At 43.2% G+C, this 26,246-nt stretch overlaps 1 protein-coding gene across 2 annotated transcripts in view; it reads left to right on the top strand.

Moving 5' to 3' along the window:
* The window catches only part of LOC139406336 (HPS5 biogenesis of lysosomal organelles complex 2 subunit 2), a 38,612-nt gene extending 21,952 nt beyond the window's left edge, over positions 1 to 16,660 (top strand). The window contains exons 12-21 of one of the 2 annotated variants that reach the window (XM_071148838.1): positions 1,302 to 1,419; positions 3,496 to 3,651; positions 4,251 to 4,319; positions 6,117 to 6,694; positions 6,784 to 6,904; positions 8,353 to 8,502; positions 9,928 to 10,161; positions 13,363 to 13,469; positions 13,640 to 14,108; positions 15,864 to 16,660. In XM_071148838.1, coding sequence (XP_071004939.1) covers positions 1,302 to 1,419; positions 3,496 to 3,651; positions 4,251 to 4,319; positions 6,117 to 6,694; positions 6,784 to 6,904; positions 8,353 to 8,502; positions 9,928 to 10,161; positions 13,363 to 13,469; positions 13,640 to 14,108; positions 15,864 to 15,924 — 2,063 coding nt within the window. In that variant the 3' untranslated portion in view covers positions 15,925 to 16,660. The other variant, XM_071148839.1, reaches the window with a different exon arrangement.
* Positions 16,661 to 26,246: the final 9,586 nt, after the last annotated feature.

The following is a 26,246-nucleotide window of genomic DNA, read 5'->3' as shown; positions in this document are numbered from 1 at the left end:
CAGCCCTGAGGACGTTCTCTGACCAAACTGGGGGAGGGAGATAACAATGTTCTGTTTAATAACCCACCAATAGCAGCCCTGAGGACGTTCTCTGACCAAACTGGGGGAGGGAGATAACAATGTTCTGTTTAATAACCCACCAATAGCAGCCCTGAGGACGTTCTCTGACCAAACAGGGGGAGGGAGATAACAATGTTCTGTTTAATAACCCACCAATAGCAGCCCTGAGGACGTTCTCTGACCAAACTGGGGGAGGGAGATAACAATGTTCTGTTTAATAACCCACCAATTTCAATGTCAGACTAAAATGACAAACCCAAATCTAACTTCCGGTAGCTCAGAAAACTGAAGCAAGGAGATGAGTATACTGAAAGTAAGTATTCTTGAAAGGAAACACTTTGAAGATTGTGGAAATGTGTAATTAATGTAGGAGAATATAACACAATAGATCTGGTAAAAGATACAAACGCCTCCAGCAACACATAAAACATCACATAAAACTATGACAAATGCTTTCAACTAGTGGGATAATGGGCAAGGTGAGTGGTGTTGCCGTGTGATAAGCAGTGTCCACTTTGTCAAAGACAGGGGCGTTTAAATATGTTGCTTATCCATTCCCAGCATGCCTCTCTCCATGGTGCTGTTGGAGAGGCTCGATGTAGCAGATCTAAGCCTATGGTAGGAAGAATATAACACCATTTAGTTCTGGTAAAATATAATACAAACAAATTCAAACTGTAGAACCCAGTTCCGACCAAAAATGAATTTTATCAAACAAACTAAGCTATATTTTATCTAAGGATGACAAATCAGAGCAAGATTACTGAATTGTAAGTACATTATTTACCTTCAGAGAGGAATGTATCAAACCAGTTGCCGTGATATAAGTGTCTTGTTGTTGTGCCCTCTCCTCAAACAATAGCATGGTCTTTTTTCTTACTGTAATAGCTACTGTAAATAGAACACCGGCAGTTAGATTTACAATAATTTAAGCTTTCTGTCCATAGAAGTCTTTCCTAGAAAGTTGGCTGTTGTTTACAACGTCATTCTAGTCACATGATCGGATATTGAACAACAACTGTCCCGGTTTAGGGACACCGATCCAGTAGTATCATCCTCTACACATTTACCACATCAGTTTTTTTTTGTGTTTACTGTCATCTTATTTATATTTTTTTGGGCAGTGTTTTTTTTTCTCCTTTTTTTTTCTCACTTTTTACAGCATCGTCTGCTTGCATTCTCTCATCCTCCCTCCCTCTCCTCTCATCCTCCATCTCTCCCTCCATCCCTTCTTCCTCCAGATCCCCAGAGCGGTGGTGGTTTGGAGGTTACTGAACCCAGCGGTAACCACCAGTTCCACCTCCCCCTGTCATTCCGCCCCAAACACTCCCGCATCGCCCTGCAGGCCGTCAGAGACAGGTGATACATCCATCTACAGAGCCTAAAGAATCCTCTGTGACGTGATACTTTTATCAGTCCAATGCTATGGTATATTCCTGTAACTTAGCCTTTAATTAACCACGATGAAAATCCTTAGAGGTTAAAAACCAACTTATGAATCACCTACTGATAGCCTACACGTTCTTGATAGGTGACATGTATCATTCTTTGTGTGGAAATCTTGTGGTGGCTAGTAATGAACACAATATAGATATCTCGAGTTAGTCCTTTGTGAAAATAAGTTCTTTACTAACAGGTTGTATGTAGACTGAAAGAGAAGTGAAAGTCGTCATTTTTAAATAACTTTGCTTCAAGGTGAAACCAATGAAAATGCAGATGTTCACTCTGATAGGTGGAAAAGGGAAGTAACCCTAACAACCACATTCAATAACAGTTTTTTTCCCAGACTTACATTCATTGCCTTTCGTCTACAGATGCATTCGGTACGTTTCACTTCACTTACGATTCAATTCAGATTCCACATTATTACGCTGTTTGTATTGTGTTGACCGTTACTCTGGTCTTAGTGTCTGTAGTGTTGACCGTTACTCTTGTCTTAGTGTCTTTAGTGTTGACCGTTACTCTTGTCTTAGTGTCTGTAGTGTTGACCGTTACTCTGGTCTTAGTGTCTGTAGTGTTGACTGTTACTCTGGTCTTAGTGTCTGTAGTTACATGTGACTGAGGTGGTGTTGACCGTTACTCTGGTCTTAGTGTCTGTAGTGTCGACCGTTACTCTGGTCTTAGTGTCTGTAGTGTTGACCGTTACTCTGGTCTTAGTGTCTGTAGTGTTGACCGTTACTCTGGTCTTAGTGTCTGTAGTGTTGACCGTTACTCTAGTCTTAGTGTCTGTAGTTACATGTGACTGAGGTGGTGTTGACCGTTACTCTGGTCTTATTGTCTGTAGTGTTGACCGTTACTCTGGTCTTAGTGTCTTTAGTGTTGACCGTTACTCTGGTCTTAGTGTCTGTAGTGTTGACCGTTACTCTAGTCTTAGTGTCTGTAGTTACATGTGACTGAGGTGGTGTTGACCGTTACTCTGGTCTTAGTGTCTGTAGTGTTGACCGTTACTCTGGTCTTAGTGTCTGTAGTGTTGACCGTTACTCTAGTCTTAGTGTCTGTAGTTACATGTGACTGAGGTGGTGTTGACCGTTACTCTGGTCTTAGTTACATGTGACTGTGTCACTGACTGTACCAGGGTTTCTTTTTCTAAACAGTGTTGCCATGTCTTGTGGTCAGGTAATGTCAAGATGTTTTTATTTAACATTTATTTAACCAGGCAAGTCGGTTAAGAACAATTTCTTATTTATAATAGCGGCCTACCAAAAGGCAAAAGGCCTCCTGCGGGGACAAGGGCCTCGGGATTACAAATGTAAAATATAGGACAAAACACACATCACAACAAGAGAGACAACACAACACTACATAGGAGACCTAAGACGACAACATAGCAAGGCAGCAACACAACATGACAACATGGTAGCAACACAACATGACAACATGGTAACAACATGACAACAACATGGTAGCAACACAACATGACAACAACATGGTAGCAACACAACATGACAACATGGTAGCAACACAACATGACAACAACATGGTAACAACACAACATGACAACAACATGGTAGCAACACATGACAACAACATGGTAGTAACACAACATGACAACAGCATGTTAGCAACACAACATGGTAGCAGCACAAAACATGGTACCTACATTATTGGGCACAAGACAACAGCACGAAGGGTAAGAAGGTAGAGACACCTTAAACTGTTGTATGGTTTTGTCTGTTTATTCTTTACCTACTACCGATACTCTACTTATGATGTGTCCTGTAGGAAAGATAAAGAGCTATATATATATATATATATATTTATTTTTTTCTAAAATGTTTACTGGGTCTATGTCATCAGCGACTCCATACTCCGTAGATAAAGGCACTACTTTAGACCAGAGGACGGTGGCATTTCAGAGTGGGTGTCACAGCAGAGCTTTCTACTACAGTCTAGATTCTAACTGTCCTGTGTGTCCTGTGTGTGTTTCTTTCTCAGTGTCTCCAGTTTTGTGAAGAAGACTACTGAGAAGATCAACACTCTCCAGATGAACTCTGACCTCTGGCCACGTCCCCCTGACCCTAAGGACGGGGGTCAAGGACATGTGGAGGCCATAGCTACCACTGTACCGTTCCCAGAGGACGGTGACCACGAGTGAGTTGAGATATTGGCTTGCTTTTTTTCTTCTTGTTCTGATCTATACTATTGATTCTATATACTATTGATTCTATATACTATTGATTCTATATACTATTGATTCTATATACTATTGATTCTATATACTACTGATTCTATATACTATTGATTCTATATACTATTGATTCTATATACTATTGATTCTATATACTACTGATTATATATACTATTGATTCTATATACTATTGATTCTATATACTATTGATTCTATATACTATTGATTCTATATACTATTGATTCTATATACTATTGATTCTATATACTATTGATTCTATATACTATTGATTCTATATACTACTGATTCTATATACTATTGATTCTATATACTATTGATTCTATATACTATTGATTCTATATACTATTGATTCTATATACTATTGATTCTATATACTACTGATTCTATAGTCTATATCCTATAGTCTGTCTTGGACAGCTTTAGCGACGTCCGCGCAGTAGGAAGCTGTCGTAATTTTCAAAGCAATGAAATGGATTTGATTCCAGACCAAATTATTGTCTCTCCCCCCCCCTTATTTTCCCTTGTGGTGTGTTTTACTCAGGGAGTGTCTGGACCAAGGAAATGCAGAGACTGATCAACAGGACCTGATAACAGCTACAGAGAAAGGGATGTGAGTACAGAGCAACACTACAACCCTGTTTATTATACAAGACTGTACAGTACATGGTAACCCTAGATACATACCCCTCTAGGACATGGTAACACTAGATACATACCCCTCTAGGACATGTTAACACTATACCCCTCTAGGACATGGTAACCCTAGATACATACCCCTCTAGGACATGGTAACACTAGATACATACCCCTCTAGGACATGGTAACACTAGATACATACCCCTCTAGGACATGGTAACCCTAGATACATACCCCTCTAGGTCATGGTAACACTAGATACATACCCCTCTAGGACATGGTAACCCTAGATACATACCCCTCTAGGTCATGGTAACACTAGATACATACCCCTCTAGGACATGGTAAAACTATACCCCTCTAGGACATGTTAACACTATACCCCTCTAGGACATGTTAACACTATACCCCTCTAGGACATGGTAACACTAGATACATACCCCTCTAGGACATGGTAACCCTATATACATACCCCTCTAGGACATGGTAACCCTATATACATACCCCTCTAGGACATGGTAACACTAGATACATATCCCTCTAGGACATGGTAACACTATACCCCTCTAGGTCATGGTAACACTAGATACATACCCCTCTAGGACATGTTAACACTATACCCCTCTAGGACATGGTAACCCTAGATACATACCCCTCTAGGACATGGTAACCCTAGATACATACCCCTCTAGGTCATGGTAACACTAGATACATACCCCTCTAGGACATGGTAACCCTAGATACATACCCCTCTAGGTCATGGTAACACTAGATACATACCCCTCTAGGACATGGTAAAACTATACCCCTCTAGGACATGTTAACACTATACCCCTCTAGGACATGTTAACACTATACCCCTCTAGGACATGGTAACACTAGATACATACCCCTCTAGGACATGGTAACACTATACCCCTCTAGGACATGGTAACCCTAGATACATACCCCTCTAGGACATGGTAACCCTAGATACATACCCCTCTAGGTCATGGTAACACTAGATACATACCCCTCTAGGACATGGTAAAACTATACCCCTCTAGGACATGGTAACACTAGATACATACCCCTCTAGGACATGGTAAAACTATACCCCTCTAGGACATGTTAACACTATACCCCTCTAGGACATGGTAACCCTAGATACATACCCCTCTAGGACATGGTAACACTATACCCCTCTAGGACATGGTAACCCTGGATACATATCCCTCTAGGACATGGTAACCCTAGATACATACCTCTCTAGGACATGGTAACACTAGATACATACCCCTCTAGGACATGGTAACACTAGATACATACCCCTCTAGGACATGGTAACACTATACCCCTCTAGGTCATGGTAACACTAGATACATACCCCTCTAGGACATGGTAACACTAGATACATACCCCTCTAGGTCATGGTAACCCTAGATACATATCCCTCTAGGTCATGGTAACACTAGATACATACCCCTCTAGGACATGGTAATCCTATACCCCTCTAGGACGGCAGGTGGCCTAGTGGTTAGAGCGTTGGACCAGTAACCGGAATGTTGCTAGATCGAATCCCCGAGTTGAAAAGGAAGAAATCTGTCGTTCTGCCCCTGAACAAGGCAGTTAACCCACTGTTCCCCGGTAGGCTGTCATTGTAAAGGAGAATTTGTTCTTAAAACTGACTTGTCTGACTTGCCAAATCAAAGATGTATAGCTAGTCTGATTTATAATACCCTTTTAAGTGAACATAGGGTTTTTAATGTTCCGTGTATTGTACCCATCTTAGCTCTCAGATCCAGGATCCCTTGGTTCTGTTGGACCCAGCCTGTCTCAAAGAAACTCTGCAGGAGTGGATCCCTGTGTTGGAGAGGGTTCTAGGTCCTGAGCTGGATCTAGGTCTGGGAAAGCAGAGTCCAGCTGGTGAGGAGGAGGAGACGGAAGATGCTGCAGACAACCGTCCAGAGAACGTTCAGTCTGAGATCCCCTCGAGCTCTCCTGAGGGCCAGGAGGAAGGGAAGAGAGGAGAGGATTCCCCACAACAAAATGGAGGACAAGAGGACCAGAGGGAGGCTCAGGACCATCACAGACCTGACGAGGCCTCCACTGAAGAGAACCTGAGGGTGTGGTCCCCCAAACCTCTCCCCCCAGACCTCCAGGCTCACCTTACCCAGCTGGCCACTCTGTACCTGGAGCTGGGTTATTTTGGGGACCCCGTTGTCCAGAAAGAGAGGGGTGTAGTAGGGGTCAATGCATTCTTGAGACGGTTCTTCTTCCTTCTGGACCAGGAGCGGGTGAGGAGGATGTGTCTACTCGGCTACGGGGACCAGCCTGAGGTCCACATCTCCTTCATGGAGGCCATGCTAGGTGTGTACCATGGACAGGTTCTATGAAACACACACACACACACACACACACACACGTTCACTATTAAAAGGGCATTTCTCCACTGCCAGAGCTAACCCAGTCCAGTAAGGTGGTAGAGGTGATCCAGAAAGGAGACCTGCTCAAATCTCTACGCTGTCTCAGAGAACTACAACCCTGGAGCGCTCCGATGCTCCTCGCTCACCTGCACAGGTAGATAAGCCCCTCTCCTCCCTCGTCCCCCTCTCCTCTCTCTCCCTCACCTCTCCTCCTCCCCGTCTACCCTCTCTTTCTCCTCCCTCTCTCCCCTCTTTCCCTCTACTCTCTCCCTCCTCTCTCCCTCACCTCTCCTCCTCCCCGTCTCCCCTCTCTTTCTCCTCCCTCTCCCTTCTTTCCCTCTACTCTCTCAACTCCTCTCTCCCCTCAACTCTCTTAACAGTCAACCACTAGCTTTATTAGTCAACCACAGCTTCACCTCACTTTTGACAGTCAACCACAGCTTCGCCTAGCTTTGACAGACAGTCAACCACAGCTTCGCCTAGCTTTGACAGTCAACCACAGCTTCGCCTAGATTAAGCAGTCAACCACAGCTTCGCCTAGCTTTGACAGTCAACCACATCTTCGCCTAGCTTTGACAGTCAACCACAGCTTCGCCTAGCTTTGACAGTCAACCACAGCTTCGCCTAGATTAAGCAGTCAACCACAGCTTCGCCTAGCTTTGACAGTCAACCACAGCTTCGCCTAGCTTTGACAGTCAACCACAGCTTCGCCTAGATTAAGCAGTCAACCACAGCTTCGCCTAGCTTCGACGGGTGTGGTTCCCGTGGGGGTTGCCATGGAAGCCAAGAAGGTGTGTGTGTGTGTGTGTGTGTGTGTTCAAACACACATGCATGTGGGGGTCTAGGAGAGGAAGTGTGTCCATCTGATGAATAGGCTTATGCCTGAACTAAATTTTGTAGACTAATTGTAGTCTCACCCATTAATGTCTAATGACCGGTCATTTTTGACCGGGAACACCACAGGTGTACAAAAGTTGAATCAAACACCCAAAATTTTATATGAAATTCATCAAAATGTATTTTGTGTGTTCAGATGCCCTGTGTGGACAAAGTCATGGAACCTAATGACAATCAGATTAAATTAACTAAATATTTCAGAGACAAAACTTTAATTTGGGGCAGCAAGGTAGACTAGTGTTTTTTTTTTATTTATTTATTTTTACCTTTATTTAACCAGGCAAGTCAGTTAAGAACAAATTCTTATTTTCAATGACGGTCTAGGAACAGTGGGTTAACTGCCTGTTCAGGGGCAGAACGACAGATTTGTACCTTGTCAGCTCGGGGATTTGAACTTGCAACCTTTCGGTTACTAGTCCAACACTCTAACCACTAGGCTACGCTGCCGCCCCAGCGTTGGACTTTGAATCCCCGAGCTGACAAGGTAAAAAATGTGTCGTTCTGCCCGTGAACAAGGCAGTTAACCCACTGTTCCTAGTTAAATAAAGGTAAAATTTTAAAAATCTATTAAAAAAAAGAATAGGTCCAATTGGACCGGAACACAGCAGTGAGGGTTAAGCCTACTGAGCATCATAATCTCTGTCTCACTCGTCTGTAGTTCATGATAACGTTCTCAAAAATCACCTTCCTCTCCTCTTTGTGTAGGTTGTATGAGAAACATGGAGAGTTAGCCGTTCGCTCCTTCACCCAGTTCTATCCCACAATCCTCCCCTCTGACGTCACAGCCATGGCCAAACATAGCCACTTCCTGGCTTACCTAGACAACCTTGTCCAATCACGGGCCGAGGAACAAAGGTAGGTTTACACTAAACCATGAAGTACAATGTTTTTATAGATCTTTCTCTCCATTTAAAGAGTTAATATATCAAAATCAAATCAAATAAATCTAATTTTATTTGTCACATACACATGGTTAGCAGATGTTAATGCGAGTGTAGCGAAATGCTTGTGCTTCTAGTTCCGACAATGCAGTAATAACCAACAAGTAATCTAACTAACAATTCCAAAACTACTGTCTTATACACAGTGTAAGGGGATAAAGAATATGTACATAAGGATATATGAATGAGTGATGGTACAGAGCAGCATAGGCAAGATACAGTAGATGGTATCGAGTACAGTATGTACAAATGAGATGAGTATGTAAACAAAGTGGCATAGTTAAAGTGGCTAGTGATACATGTATTACATAAGGATACAGTCGATGATATAGAGTACAGTATATACGTATGCATATGAGATGAATAATGTAGGGTAAGTAACATTATATAAGGTAGCATTGTTTAAAGTGGCTAGTGATATATTTACATCATTTCCCATCAATTCCCATTATTAAAGTGGCTGGAGTTGAGTCAGTGACAGTGTCAGTGTGTTGGCAGCAGCCACTCAATGTTAGTGGTGGCTGTTTAACAGTCTGATGGCCTTGATATAGAAGCTGTTTTTCAGTCTCTTGGTCCCAGCTTTGATGCACCTGTACTGACCTCGCCTTCTGGATGATAGCGGGGTGAACAGGCAGTGGCTCGGGTGGTTGATGTCCTTGATGATCTTTATGGCCTTCCTGTAACATCGGGTGGTGTAGGTGTCCTGGAGGGCAGGTAGTTTGCCCCCGGTGATGCGTTGTGCAGACCTCACTACCCTCTGGAGAGCCTTACGGTTGTGGGCGGAGCAGTTGCCGTACCAGGCGGTGATACAGCCCGCCAGGATGCTCTCGATTGTGCATCTGTAGAAGTTTGTGAGTGCTTTTGGTGACAAACCGAATTTCTTCAGCCTCCTGAGGTTGAAGAGGCGCTGCTGCGCCTTCTTCACGATGCTGTCTGTGTGAGTGGACCAATTCAGTTTGTCTGTGATGTGTATGCCGAGGAACTTAAAACTTGCTACCCTCTCCACTACTGTTCCATCGATGTGGATAGGGGGGTGTTCCCTCTGCTGTTTCCTGAAGTCCCCAATCATCTCCTTAGTTTTGTTGACGTTGAGTGTGAGGTTATTTTCCTGACACCACACTCCGAGGGCCCTCACTTCCTCCCTGTAGGCCGTCTCGTCGTTGTCACAGCCCATCAATATGAATACATCCAGGTCGTGTTCATTGGGGTACACAAGGGGAAACATTTTATAACGTTTTGTAACAGAAACTACTCAAATCCAGGTTATCCCTCTGTGCTTCAGTACATTCTTCTATTTGGTACCTAATGAATACCATGCTGTTCTGTTTCTCTCCCTTAGACTGTCGTTCCTTGGGTCCCTCCTCCAACCAGAGGCTCTGCGACAGGATTGGCTGGGGCTGGCCCTTACCCACGATGCACCTCAAAAGAGCGACACACTGACCACAGACGGACAACCGAGATGGCACTCCCATTTCTTCAGCTGGGGTTATGGTCGTCTCCTATCTCTCCTGATACGCCTTCCAGCTGACCTGGCCTCCAAACAGAAGATGGCTGAGACATGCAGGATCAACGGGTAAAGACTACACACACACACAGTACCAGTCGAAAGTTTGGACACACCTACTCATTCTACATTGTATAATAATAGTGAATACATTAAAACTATGAAAAATTACATATGGAATCATGTAGTAACCCAAAAAGTGTTTTAAATTTTTTTTTTTTTAAATAAATGTTATATTTGAGATTCTTCAAAGTAGCCACCCTTTGCCTTGTTGACAGCTTTGCACACTCTTGGCATTCTCTCAACTAGCTTCAACAGCTCAAATAAGCAAAGAGAAATGACAGTCCGTCAATCTGGAGAATTTCAAGAACTTTTAAAGTTTCTTCAAGTGCAGTCGCATAAACCATCAAGCGCTATGATGAAACTGGCTCTCATGAGGACCGCCACAGGAAAGGAAGACCCAGAGTTACCTCTGCTGCAGAGGATAAGTTCATTAGATTTACCCCCCGTAGATTGCAGCCCAAACAAATGCTTCACAGAGTTCAAGTAACAGACGCATCTCAACATAAACTGTTCAGAGGAGACTGCATGAATCAGACCTTCATGGACAAATTTCTGCAAAGAAACTACTACTGAAGAACACCAATAATAAGAAGAAACATGAGCAATGGACATTAGACCTGTGGAAATCTGTCCTTTGGTCTGATTTCTTGAGTCCAAATTTGAGATTTTTGGTTCCAACCGCCGTGTCTTTGTGAGACGCAGAGTAGGTGAACAGATGTTCTCTCCATGTATGGTTCCCACCGTGAAGCATGGAGGAGGAGGTGTGATGATGTGGGGGTGCTTTGCTGGTGACACTCAGTGAATTGTTTAGGATTATCGGCTCTTAACCAACCATGCTATTTTGTTTTGTTTTTTCACATTGTTCGTAACTTGTTTTGTACATAATGTTGCTGCTACTGTCTCTTATGACCGAAAAGAGCTTCTGGACATCAGAACAGAACATCAGAACAGAACATCAGAACAGACCATCAGAACAACAGAACAGGACATCAGAACAGAACATCAGAACAGGACATCAGAACAGAACATCAGAACAGAACATCAGAACAGGACATCAGAACAGGACATCAGAACAGGACATCAGAACAGGACATCAGAGCAGAACATCAGAACAGACCATCAGAACAGGACATCAGAGCAGGACATCAGAACAGGACATCAGAACAGGACATCAGAACAGGACATCAGAACAGGACATCAGAACAGGACATCAGAACAGGACATCAGAACTGGGATTACTCACCTCAAAATGGACGATGAGTTCTTCTTCAATGAGTCGGACGCTTCTTCTTTGGGATCCGAACACCTCAAACTTAGATTTGTCTGTCCATAATACTTTTTGTTCCAATCTTCCTCTGTTCTTGCCTTCTTCAACCATATATATATTTTTAATAAAGTAGTGTGTAGTTCCAGTAGTTAGCTACACCGCTACATGGTAAAACAGTAGTGTGTAGTTCCAGTAGTTAACTACACTGCTACATGGTAAAACAGTAGTGTGTAGTTCCAGTAGTTAACTACACTGCTACATGGTAAAACAGTAGTGTGTAGTTCCAGTAGTTAGCTACATGGTAAAACAGTAGTGTGTAGTTCCAGTAGTTAGCTACATGGTAAAACAGTAGTGTGTAGTTCCAGTAGTTAGCTACACCGCTACATGGTAAAACAGTAGTGTGTAGTTCCAGTAGTTAGCTACACCGCTACATGGTAAAACAGTAGTGTGTAGTTCCAGTAGTTAGCTACACCGCTATATGGTAAAACAGGGTTTGGCCGGGGGGGGGGGGGCTTTACTTTGCTCTTTGCGCTCTAGCGACTCCTTCTGGTGGGCCAGGCGCCTGCAGGCTGACATTGGTCATCAGTTGAATGGTGTTTCCTCCGACACATTGGTGCAGCTAGCTTCTGAGTTAAGTGGGTGGGTGTTAAGAAGCGTGGCTTGGCGGGTCATGTTTCGGAGGAAGCATGACTCGACCTTCACCTCCTAAGCCCGTTGGGGGGTTGCAGCGAAGAGGCGACTCTGAGATGCTGGCCTTCTAGGCAATCTTCCTTTGTCCTGTGCCTGTGTTCTTTTTCCCATCTTAATCTTTTATTTTTATTGGCCAGTCTGAGATATGGCTTTTTCTTTGCAACTCTGTCTAGAAGGTCAGCATCCCGGAGTCGCCTCTTCACTGTTGACGTTGAGACTGGTGTTTTGTGGGTACTATTTGATGAAGCTGCCAGTTGAGGACTTGTGAGGCGTCTGTTTCTCAAACTAGACACTCTAATGTACTTGTCCTTTTGCTCAGTTGTGCACCAGGGCCTCCCACTCCTCTTTCTATACTGGTTAGAGACATTTTACGCTGTTCTGTGAAGAGAGTGGTACCTAGCATTGTACGAGATCTTCAGTTTCTTGGCAATTTCCCGCATGGAATAGCCTTCATTTCTCAGAACAAGAATAGACTGACGAGTTTCAGAAGAAAGTCCTTTGTTTCTGGCCATTTTGAGTCTGTAATCGAAACCAACAAATGCTGATGCTCCAGATACTCCACTAGTCTAAAGAAGGCCAATTTTATTGCTTCTTTTGTCAGCTGTGCTAACATAATTGCAAAAGGGTTTTCTAATGATCAATCAGCCTTTTAAAATGATAAACTTAGCTAACACTTAGCTAACACAACGTACCATTGGAACACAAGAGTGATGGTTTCTGATAATGGGCCTCTGTACGCCTATGTAGATATTCCATTTAAAAAATCTGCCGTTTCCAGCTACAATAGTCATTTACAACATTAACAATGTCTACACTGTATTTCTGATCTATTTTATGTTATTTTAATGGACAAAAAAAGTTGCTTTTCCTTCAAAAACAAGGACATTTCTAAGTGACCCCAAACGTGTGTGTGTGTGATGTACTTAAATACTGATCATGGGTGAAGAGACATTACTTGATTTCTGCCAGAGGGGGGCAATATCATGTCACCATTAAATGCAGACTAATGTTTTTCCATGTGTACCTGTGTTAGGACTGTTATAATGACTGTGTTCTCTGTGCAGGTACTGGACTGGCTATGTGTACCTGTGTTAGGACTGTTATAATGACTGTGTTCTCTGTGCATGTACTGGACTGGCTATGTGTACCTGTGTTAGGACTGTTATAATGACTGTGTTCTCTGTGCAGGTACTGGACTGGCTATGTGTACCTGTGTTAGGACTGTTATAATGACTGTGTTCTCTGTGCAGGTACTGGACTGGTTATGTGTACCTGTGCTGTGAGCTCCAACGTCGTACAGAGGCTTTCTCTACCATCTGTAGACTGGACGACATGAGTCTGCTGGAGGAACCCAGTGGTAATGACTGTCATAGTAATAATTTGAATTAAGGGATTAACCTCTCAGTGTACTACTACTACGGTTTAGTAAATATTTGGTCTACATGATCACAACCCTGAATGCTCTTATTTCTCTCTCTATATATATATATATATATATGTCTAACTCTCTCCTGGTGTGATTCTCAGGCATGGTGCCTCAGACCATGGATGAGTGGAAGATGCTTCTCCAGCTGTCTCAGCAGTGTAGTAACAGCAGACCGTCTGACCATATCCCAACCCCAGATCCCAACCCCTCCTCGGCTCCCACCCCCTCCTCGGCTCCCACCCCCTCCTCGGCTCCCACCCCCTCCTCGGCTCCTACCCCTTCCCTGGCTCCTACCCCTTCCCTGGCTCCTACCCCTTCCCTGGCTCCTACCCCTTCCCTGGCCCTAGCCTCCAACGGGACCAGCCCCAGCCTGACCAACGGTGGCTCTGCAGCTGACCATATCCAGACAGAGGTGACTCCAGAGAACCTGGTCTTGCGTCTGGCCCGGGCTGTGGGCCCCGACCGGGCCTTTGAGGCCCTACAGGAGGTGGGGATGCAGTCGGACATGGAGCTGGGGCCACACTCCGCCCTGGTCTGTGAGCTTCTCCGTGTGGCTGAGAAGAGACAGAGGTGGGTGATGGATCATACCAGGGACTATGATACCAGATACCAGGGACTATGATACCAGATACCAGGGACTATGATACCAGATACCAGGGACTATGATACCAGATACCAGGGACGATGATATCAGAAACCAGGGACTATGATACCAGATACCAGGGATGATGATAACAGATACCAGGGACGATGATAACAGATACCAGGGACTATGATACCAGGGACGATGATAACAGATACCAGGGACTATGATACCAGATACCAGGGACGATGATAACAGATACCAGGGACTATGATAACAGATACCAGGGACTATGATAACAGATACCAGGGACTATGATACCAGATACCAGGGACGATGATAACAGATACCAGGGACTATGATACCAGGGACGATGATACCAGGGACGATGATACCAGGGACGATGATAACAGATACCAGGGACTATGATACCAGATACCAGGGACTATGATAACAGATACCAGGGACTATGATACCAGGGACGATGAAAACATATACCAGGGACTATGATACCAGGGACTATTATACCAGACACCAGGGACTGTGGTATCAGGGACTATGATATCAGATACCAGGGACTATGATAACAGATACCAGGGACTATGATAACAGATACCAGGGACGATGATAACAGATACCAGGGACTATTATACCATATACTAGGGACAGTGGTATCAGGGACTATGATAACAGATACCAGGGACTATGATAACAGATACCAGGGACTATGATAACAGATACCAGGGACTATGATACCAGGGACGATGATAACAGATACCAGGGACTATGATACCAGGGATGATGATAACATATACCAGGGACGATGATACCAGGGACTATTATACCAGATACCAGGGACTATGATACCAGGGACTATTATACCAGGTACCAGGGACTGTGATACACGATACCAAGGACGAGGATACCAGGGACTATGATCAGCTAGTTAAAAAAAACACGTCATTGATTGATATCATAACAATCATCCCCTAGACAACACCAGGTTATACAAATAGGGCCGTAGACAACACCAGGTTATACAAATAGGGCCGTAGACAACACAAGGCTATACAAATAGGGCCGTAAACAACACCAGGTTATACAAATAGGGCCGTAGACAACACAAGGTTATACAAATAGGGCCGTAGACAACACCAGGTTATACAAATAGGGCCGTAGACAACACCAAGTTATACAAATAGGGCCGTAGACAACACAAGGTTATACAAATAGGGCCGTAGACAACACAAGGTTATACAAATAGGGCCGTAGACAACACCAGGTTATACAAATAGGGCCGTAGACAACACCAGGTTATACAAATAGGACCGTAGACAACACAAGGTTATACAAATAGGGCCAGAGACAACACCAGGTTATACAAATAGGGCCGTAGACAACACCAGGTTATACAAATAGGGCCGTAGACAACACCAGGTTATACAAATAGGGCCAGAGACAACACAAGGTTATACAAATAGGGCCAGAGACAACACCAGGTTATACAAATAGGGCCAGAGACAACACCAGGTTATACAAATAGGGCCGTAAACAACACAAGGTTATACAAATAGGGCCGTAGACAACACAAGGTTATACAAATAGGGCCGTAGACAACACAAGGTTATACAAATAGGGCCGTAGACAACACAAGGTTATACAAATAGGGCCAGAGACAACACAAGGTTATACAAAAAACACATATGATACTAACGTTTCTCTGTTTTTCCTGTCTACCTCAGGGCTCTGATCCAGACCATGCTGGAGCGCTGTGATCGCTTCCTCTGGTCCCAGCATGCTTAGTGAGACAACACCAACCAACGCGCCTAGCGGGTCCTCAACCAACGCCATTCAGAACAACTATTACGGACAACTGCTATGGGGAGTAATGTCGGGGTCAATTCTATTTCCAATTCAGGCAGTTAAACGGAAATTTAATTTCCAGTTATCCACATTGAAAAAAAGCAATTTAATTGACTGAATTGAAATGCAATTGATCCCAGCCCTGATCTGATCCAGAGCCGATCTGATCCGAAACAAGTTAAATTACCCTTAATGTGACCACAATGCTTACTAACTACTTTTTAAAACTGGGCCCTAATCGTTTATGTTGTACCGTTCATGACTACTTTTTAAAGCTGGGCCCTAATCAGTTATGATGCACCATTCCGGAGTTCCATTCCGCACCAACATTCTAGAATGCGACTCTGGTTGACCTGGTACTGTCTAGACAGGTGACTGAATTCAAGTTATATTTATTTTATAGTTGCCAAAACCCTGCCTTGCCGAAGAAATATGGGATTAATCCTATAAATGATCTGAAAGTATTGTTTTTGAATTGTGAGGTCCTCGGATGCATTTTCAATCCTGATGATGGTATATCTGACTTCCTCCTTGGGTCAAACTACTGCAACATGGTTATAAAAGCACCTGAATGAATCGTTTTGAAGACATTTGTGAAAATATAATTTTATTGAAATGCTCTAGTCTATTAATATAATATTTAATGTGAATAATAAAATATATGATGGTGATCTGATCCACGGATTGTCATTATTACAAATCAAACTTTATTTAAAGAATGCTTAAAAATGGGAGAGAGGCTTACTCCCTCCAGGATAAATGGATGTTTTCATGTTGCTGTGTGTGGAAGAAGTGAACGACACATGCAGAGCGTCTCTTGTGCAAGCGGGTGAAGTTGTTGTGTTGGTAGCACTGTCATTAGAGATCGTATTAATAACGCTGGAATGAAACGAGTCTTTTGTTTTCTCGTGAAACGGTGCGTGATAAATCCACACCTGGAACATCAAAGAGATACAACGAGGAGGAACGAGGGAGAGAGAGAGAGACAGTACAGAAAAGTTGTAGCTGTATCTTGATGTCCTTCTAAAAGAATGTCTCAAATATAAAACATTACATTTTTAATTGGAACAAATTTGATTGACCTCAAAAAAAAAATTTGCTTGATTTTCCAGAAACAGTCCTCATATTATCTCTCCTTCTCCTCCTGTCCTTCGCAAAATCCTCTCCACTCACTCATCTCCTATCTCCTCCGGTCCTGTCTTGCCCACCTGGTCGTGTCATTGGAAGCCCCTGGCTCAGTGACAATCAGATTCAAAAGTTTCGACATTTGGGCAGAGCCACTGAAGACACTGACACTCAGTGTTTTAGAACAGAGAGACAGATAGATGGGCGAAACAGATAGACGGGACTTCTTTTTTTTTTTTTAATTGAAGACTGTGGAATAATATGGATGACGTCACCGTTACATTCCATGCTGTTTATCCTGATCGGAATTACAGCTGACTTTTTTTTTTGAAAGAGTCAAATCGGCACCTAGAATTATTGCTTCCTGATTCTTTGCAGTGGAATTCATAGCATTTCCATGTGGATGTATAAGAAAACGAGTTGTTTCGCCTCTAATGAACACATGTCTCTGGAGTTGTGCCTTCCTCTAATGAACACATGTCTCTGGAGTTGTGCCTTCCTCTAATGAACACATGTCTCTGGAGTTGTGCCTTCCTCTAATGAACACATGTCTCTGGAGTTGTGCCTTCCTCTAATGAACACATGTCTCTGGAGTTGTGCCTTCCTCTAATGAACACATGTCTCTGGAGTTGTGCCTTCCTCTAATGAACACATGTCTCTGGAGTTGTGCCTTCCTCTAATGAACACATGTCTCTGGAGTTGTGTCGTCCTCTAATGAACACACGTCTCTGGAGTTGTGCCTTCCTCTAATGAACACATGTCTCTGGAGTTGTGCCTTCCTCTAATGAACACATGTCTCTGGTGTTGTGCCTTCCTCTAATGAACACATGTCTCTGGAGTTGTGCCTTCCTCTAATGAACACATGTCTCTGGAGTTGTGCCTTCCTCTAATGAACACATGTCTCTGGAGTTGTGCCTTGAACACCTGGAGTTGTGCCTCTAAATGAACACATGTCTCTGGAGTTGTGCCTTCCTCTAATGAACACATGTCTCTGGAGTTGTGCCTTCCTCTAATGAACACATGTCTCTGGAGTTGTGCCTTCCTCTAATGAACACATGTCTCTGGAGTTGTGCCTTCCTCTAATGAACACATGTCTCTGGAGTTGTGCCTTCATCTAATGAACACATGTCTCTGGAGTTGTGCCTTCCTCTAATGAACACATGTCTCTGGAGTTGTGTCGTCCTCTAATGAACACACGTCTCTGGAGTTGTGCCTTCCTCTAATGAACACATGTCTCTGGAGTTGTGCCTTCCTCTAATGAACACATGTCTCTGGTGTTGTGCCTTCCTCTAATGAACACATGTCTCTGGAGTTGTGCCTTCCTCTAATGAACACATGTCTCTGGAGTTGTGCCTTCCTCTAATGAACACATGTCTCTGGAGTTGTGCCGTCCTCTAATGAACAAATGTCTCTGGAGTTGTGCCTTCCTCTAATGAACACATGTCTCTGGAGTTGTGCCTTCCTCTAATGAACACATGTCTCTGGAGTTGTGCCTTCCTCTAATGAACACACGTCTCTGGAGTTGTGCCTTCCTCTAATGAACACATGTCTCTGGAGTTGTGCCTTCCTCTAATGAACACATGTCTCTGGTGTTGTGCCTTCCTCTAATGAACACATGTCTCTGGTGTTGTGCCTTCCTCTAATGAACACATGTCTCTGGAGTTGTGCCTTCCTCTAATGAACACACGTCTCTGGAGTTGTGCCTTCCTCTAATGAACACATGTCTCTGGAGTTGTGCCTTCCTCTAATGAACACATGTCTCTGGTGTTGTGCCTTCCTCTAATGAACACATGTCTCTGGAGTTGTGTCGTCCTCTAATGAACACACGTCTCTGGAGTTGTGCCTTCCTCTAATGAACACATGTCTCTGGAGTTGTGCCTTCCTCTAATGAACACATGTCTCTGGTGTTGTGCCTTCCTCTAATGAACACATGTCTCTGGAGTTGTGTCGTCCTCTAATGAACACATGTCCCTGGAGTTGTGTCGTCCTCTAATGAACACATGTCTCTGGAGTTGTGTCGTCCTCTAATGAACACATGTCTCTGGAGTTGTGCCTTCCTCTAATGAACACATGTCTCTGGAGTTGTGCCTTCCTCTAATGAACACATGTCTCTGGTGTTGTGCCTTCCTCTAATGAACACATGTCTCTGGAGTTGTGCCTTCCTCTAATGAACACATGTCTCTGGAGTTGTGCCTTCCTCTAATGAACACATGTCTCTGGAGTTGTGCCTTCCTCTAATGAACACATGTCTCTGGTGTTGTGCCTTCCTCTAATGAACACATGTCTCTGGAGTTGTGCCTTCCTCTAATGAACAAATGTCTCTGGAGTTGTGCCTTCCTCTAATGAACAAATGTCTCTGGAGTTGTGCCTTCCTCTAATGAACACATGTCTCTGGAGTTGTGCCTTCCTCTAATGAACACATGTCTCTGGAGTTGTGCCTTCCTCTAATGAACACATGTCTCTGGAGTTGTGCCTTCCTCTAATGAACACACGTCTCTGGAGTTGTGCCTTCCTCTAATGAACACATGTCTCTGGAGTTGTGCCTTCCTCTAATGAACACATGTCTCTGGTGTTGTGCCTTCCTCTAATGAACACATGTCTCTGGTGTTGTGCCTTCCTCTAATGAACACATGTCTCTGGAGTTGTGCCTTCCTCTAATGAACACACGTCTCTGGAGTTGTGCCTTCCTCTAATGAACACATGTCTCTGGAGTTGTGCCTTCCTCTAATGAACACATGTCTCTGGTGTTGTGCCTTCCTCTAATGAACACATGTCTCTGGAGTTGTGTCGTCCTCTAATGAACACACGTCTCTGGAGTTGTGCCTTCCTCTAATGAACACATGTCTCTGGAGTTGTGCCTTCCTCTAATGAACACATGTCTCTGGTGTTGTGCCTTCCTCTAATGAACACATGTCTCTGGAGTTGTGTCGTCCTCTAATGAACACATGTCCCTGGAGTTGTGTCGTCCTCTAATGAACACATGTCTCTGGAGTTGTGTCGTCCTCTAATGAACACATGTCTCTGGAGTTGTGCCTTCCTCTAATGAACACATGTCTCTGGAGTTGTGCCTTCCTCTAATGAACACATGTCTCTGGTGTTGTGCCTTCCTCTAATGAACACATGTCTCTGGAGTTGTGCCTTCCTCTAATGAACACATGTCTCTGGAGTTGTGCCTTCCTCTAATGAACACATGTCTCTGGAGTTGTGCCTTCCTCTAATGAACACATGTCTCTGGTGTTGTGCCTTCCTCTAATGAACACATGTCTCTGGAGTTGTGCCTTCCTCTAATGAACAAATGTCTCTGGAGTTGTGCCTTCCTCTAATGAACACATGTCTCTGGAGTTGTGCCTTCCTCTAATGAACACATGTCTCTGGAGTTGTGCCTTCCTCTAATGAACACATGTCTCTGGAGTTGTGCCTTCCTCTAATGAACACATGTCTCTGGTGTTGTGCCTTCCTCTAATGAACACATGTCTCTGGTGTTGTGCCTTCCTCTAATGAACACATGTCTCTGGAGTTGTGCCTTCCTCTAATGAACACACGTCTCTGGAGTTGTGCCTTCCTCTAATGAACACATGTCTCTGGAGTTGTGCCTTCCTCTAATGAACACATGTCTCTGGTGTTGTGCCTTCCTCTAATGAACACATGTCTCTGGAGTTGTGTCGTCCTCTAATGAACACACGTCTCTGGAGTTGTGCCTTCCTCTAATGAACACATGTCTCTGGAGTTGTGCCTTCCTCTAATGAACACATGTCTCTGGTGTTGTGCCTTCCTCTAATGAACACATGTCTCTGGAGTTGTGTCGTCCTCTAATGAACACATGTCCCTGGAGTTGTGTCGTCCTCTAATGAACACATGTCTCTGGAGTTGTGTCGTCCTCTAATGAACACATGTCTCTGGAGTTGTGCCTTCCTCTAATGAACACATGTCTCTGGTGTTGTGCCTTCCTCTAATGAACACATGTCTCTGGTGTTGTGCCTTCCTCTAATGAACACATGTCTCTGGAGTTGTGCCTTCCTCTAATGAACACACGTCTCTGGAGTTGTGCCTTCCTCTAATGAACACATGTCTCTGGAGTTGTGCCTTCCTCTAATGAACACATGTCTCTGGTGTTGTGCCTTCCTCTAATGAACACATGTCTCTGGAGTTGTGTCGTCCTCTAATGAACACACGTCTCTGGAGTTGTGCCTTCCTCTAATGAACACATGTCTCTGGAGTTGTGCCTTCCTCTAATGAACACATGTCTCTGGTGTTGTGCCTTCCTCTAATGAACACATGTCTCTGGAGTTGTGTCGTCCTCTAATGAACACATGTCCCTGGAGTTGTGTCGTCCTCTAATGAACACATGTCTCTGGAGTTGTGTCGTCCTCTAATGAACACATGTCTCTGGAGTTGTGCCTTCCTCTAATGAACACATGTCTCTGGAGTTGTGCCTTCCTCTAATGAACACATGTCTCTGGAGTTGTGCCTTCCTCTAATGAACACATGTCTCTGGAGTTGTGCCTTCCTCTAATGAACACATGTCTCTGGAGTTGTGCCTTCCTCTAATGAACACATGTCTCTGGAGTTGTGCCTTCCTCTAATGAACACATGTCTCTGGTGTTGTGCCTTCCTCTAATGAACACATGTCTCTGGAGTTGTGCCTTCCTCTAATGAACAAATGTCTCTGGAGTTGTGCCTTCCTCTAATGAACAAATGTCTCTGGAGTTGTGCCTTCCTCTAATGAACACATGTCTCTGGAGTTGTGCCTTCCTCTAATGAACACATGTCTCTGGAGTTGTGCCTTCCTCTAATGAACAAATGTCTCTGGAGTTGTGCCTTCCTCTAATGAACACATGTCTCTGGAGTTGTGCCTTCCTCTAATGAACAAATGTCTCTGGAGTTGTGCCTTCCTCTAATGAACACATGTCTCTGGAGTTGTGCCTTCCTCTAATGAACACATGTCTCTGGAGTTGTGCCTTCCTCTAATGAACACATGTCTCTGGAGTTGTGCCTTCCTCTAATGAACACACGTCTCTGGAGTTGTGCCTTCCTCTAATGAACACATGTCTCTGGAGTTGTGCCTTCCTCTAATGAACACATGTCTCTGGTGTTGTGCCTTCCTCTAATGAACACATGTCTCTGGAGTTGTGCCTTCCTCTAATGAACACATGTCTCTGGAGTTGTGCCTTCCTCTAATGAACACATGTCTCTGGAGTTGTGCCTTCCTCTAATGAACACATGTCTCTGGTGTTGTGCCTTCCTCTAATGAACACATGTCTCTGGAGTTGTGCCTTCCTCTAATGAACACATGTCTCTGGAGTTGTGCCTTCCTCTAATGAACACATGTCTCTGGAGTTGTGCCTTCCTCTAATGAACACATGTCTCTGGTGTTGTGCCTTCCTCTAATGAACACATGTCTCTGGAGTTGTGCCTTCCTCTAATGAACACATGTCTCTGGAGTTGTGCCTTCCTCTAATGAACACATGTCTCTGGAGTTGTGCCTTCCTCTAATGAACACATGTCTCTGGAGTTGTGTCTTCCTCTAATGAACACATGTCTCTGGAGTTGTGTCGTCCTCTAATGAACACATGTCTCTGGAGTTGTGCCTTCCTCTAATGAACACATGTCTCTGGAGTTGTGCCTTCCTCTAATGAACACATGTCCCTGGAGTTGTGCCTTCCTCTAATGAACACAAGTCTCTGGAGTTGTGCCTTCCTCTAATGAACACATGTCTCTGGAGTTGTGCCTTCCTCTAATGAACACATGTCCCTGGAGTTGTGCCTTCCTCTAATGAACACAAGTCTCTGGAGTTGTGTCGTCCTCTAATGAACACATGTCTCTGGAGTTGTGCCTTCCTCTAATGAACACATGTCCCTGGAGTCGTGCCTTCCTCTAATGAACACATGTCTCTGGAGTTGTGCCTTCCTCTAATGAACACAAGTTGTACCTTCCTCATCTGACAGATCTGTATAGGTTTCTGTTTAATCTAGAGATTATAATCCAAATACTGGTGCTTGAGGAAACTTTTTTTTTTAAGAGGATGGTTTTAAATACAGGCATCTTTAACAAAATGCTCCGTAATGTCGCTGTTCTTTATGACATAAAGAAACTCAATTTTATGGATTGTAAAATTAATCAAATGTAAACATACTGTAGATGAATTTATTGCTATTGACTCAGTTAGACAAAATGGTTGAATGCCGAGAAGAATCTATCCACTCTCGCATTGCAATAAGAGCTCAAATGGTTCTGGTCAACAAGACCCGACAGAGAGTTCTTTGATGTTGAGGAGTTGTCACCAGACACACTGATAAGTGGATTCTGGACATTCCTAATGACCACACACACATGCGCATATACACACACTCACACACACACACACACCCCCCTGTTGACTGCTGCCAGGGTATAAATGAGTCTTCACCTGTTAAAGGAAGACATGCCACACACACACACACACACACACACACCTGTTGATTACAACCCACGATGCTTAGCAGCACCCTTTAAAGTACATATTATTAATTCGGACCTCCTAAACACCGTGTTTAGGTTGATAAGTCTGTATGGTACTAAATGACACAGCCGTTTCAAACGCCAGCACATTCAAATGAACACTGGTTGATGCCTGATTCAGACCTGCTTCTTTTGGAGACCTGCAGTAACAGATAGATGGACATGCCACCCATGGTAAGGATGACTTTTTAAAGATATGGCTGGATGTCACCTTCTACCTTATTTACCTTCTTTACCTTCTTTCCATTACGATATTTTAAGGCAAAATAAATGGACGTGAAAGTGTACTGCCTCTATGTTGATCTGAAAGTATACTACCTCTATACTGCCTCTATGTTGATCTGAAAGTATACTACCTCTATACTGCCTCTATGTTGATCTGAAAGTATACTACCTCTCTGTTGATCTGAAAGTATACTACCTCTCTCTATACTACCTCTATGTTGATCTGAAAGTATACTACCTCTATGTTGATCTGAAAGTGTACTGCCTCTATGTTGATCTGAAAGTATACTACCTCTCTGTTGATCTGAAAGTATACTACCTCTATGTTGATCTGAAAGTATACTACCTCTATACTACCTCTATGTTGATCTGAAAGTGTACTACCTCTCTCTATACTACCTCTATGTTGATCTGAAAGTGTACTACCTCTCTCTATACTACCTCTATGTTGATCTGAAAGTGTACTACCTCTATGTTGATCTGAAAGTATACTACCTCTATACTACCTCTCTGTTGATCTGAAAGTGTACTACCTCTATGTTGATCTGAAAGTATACTACCTCTATGTTGATCTGAAAGTGTACTGCCTCTATGTTGATCTGAAAGTATACTACCTCTCTGTTGATCTGAAAGTATACTACCTCTATGTTGATCTGAAAGTATACTACCTCTATACTACCTCTATGTTGATCTGAAAGTGTACTACCTCTCTCTATACTACCTCTATGTTGATCTGAAAGTGTACTACCTCTCTCTATACTACCTCTATGTTGATCTGAAAGTGTACTACCTCTATGTTGATCTGAAAGTATACTACCTCTATACTACCTCTCTGTTGATCTGAAAGTGTACTACCTCTATGTTGATCTGAAAGTATACTACCTCTATGTTGATCTGAAAGTGTACTACCTCTATGTTGATCTGAAAGTATACTACCTCTATGTTGATCTGAAAGTGTACTACCTCTATACTACCTCTATGTTGATCTGAAAGTGTACTGCCTCTATACTACCTCTATGTTGATCTGAAAGTATACTGCCTCTATGTTGATCTGAAAGTGTACTACCTCTACTACCTCTCTGTTGATCTGAAAGTGTACTACCTCTATACTACCTCTCTGTTGATCTGAAAGTGTACTACCTCTATACTACCTCTATGTTGATCTGAAAGTATACTACCTCTATGTTGATCTGAAAGTGTACTACCTCTATACTACCTCTATGTTGATCTGAAAGTATACTGCCTCTATGTTGATCTGAAAGTGTACTACCTCTATACTACCTCTCTGTTGATCTGAAAGTGTACTACCTCTATACTACCTCTCTGTTGATCTGCAAGTGTACTACCTCTATGTTGATCTGAAAGTATACTACCTCTATGTTGATCTGAAAGTATACTACCTCTATGTTGATCTGAAAGTATACTACCTCTCTGTTGATCTGAAAGTATACTACCTCTATACTACCTCTATGTTGATCTGAAAGTATAGTACCTCTATGTTGATCTGAAAGTGTACTACCTCTATACTATCCATATGTTGATCTGAAAGTATACTACCTCTATACTACCTCTATCTTGATCTGAAAGTGTACTACCTCTATACTACCTCTATGTTGATCTGAAAGTATACTACCTCTATACTACCTCTATGTTGATCTGAAAGTGTACTACCTCTATGTTGATCTGAAAGTATACTACCTCTATGTTGATCTGAAAGTATACTACCTCTATACTACCTCTATCTTGATCTGAAAGTGTACTACCTCTATGTTGATCTGAAAGTATACTACCTCTATGTTGATCTGAAAGTATACTACCGCTATACTACCTCTATGTTGATCTGAAAGTATACTACCTCTATGTTGATCTGAAAGTATACTACATCTATGTTGATCTGAAAGTGTACTGCCTCTATACTACCTCTATGTTGATCTGAAAGTATACTGCCTCTATGTTGATCTGAAAGTGTACTACCTCTACTACCTCTCTGTTGATCTGAAAGTGTACTACCTCTATACTACCTCTCTGTTGATCTGAAAGTGTACTACCTCTATACTACCTCTATGTTGATCTGAAAGTATACTACCTCTATGTTGATCTGAAAGTATACTACCTCTATGTTGATCTGAAAGTGTACTACCTCTATGTTGATCTGAAAGTATACTACCTCTATGTTGATCTGAAAGTATACTATCCATATGTTGATCTGAAAGTATACTACCTCTATACTACCTCTATCTTGATCTGAAAGTGTACTACCTCTATACTACCTCTATGTTGATCTGAAAGTGTACTACCTCTATGTTGATCTGAAAGTATACTACCTCTATACTACCTCTATCTTGATCTGAAAGTGTACTACCTCTATGTTGATCTGAAAGTATACTACCTCTATGTTGATCTGAAAGTATACT

Source organism: Oncorhynchus clarkii, chromosome 4 (genome assembly GCF_045791955.1).
Source record: "Oncorhynchus clarkii lewisi isolate Uvic-CL-2024 chromosome 4, UVic_Ocla_1.0, whole genome shotgun sequence".
NCBI lineage: Eukaryota > Metazoa > Chordata > Actinopteri > Salmoniformes > Salmonidae > Oncorhynchus > Oncorhynchus clarkii.
This window is presented reverse-complemented; position numbering and strand designations above follow the sequence as displayed.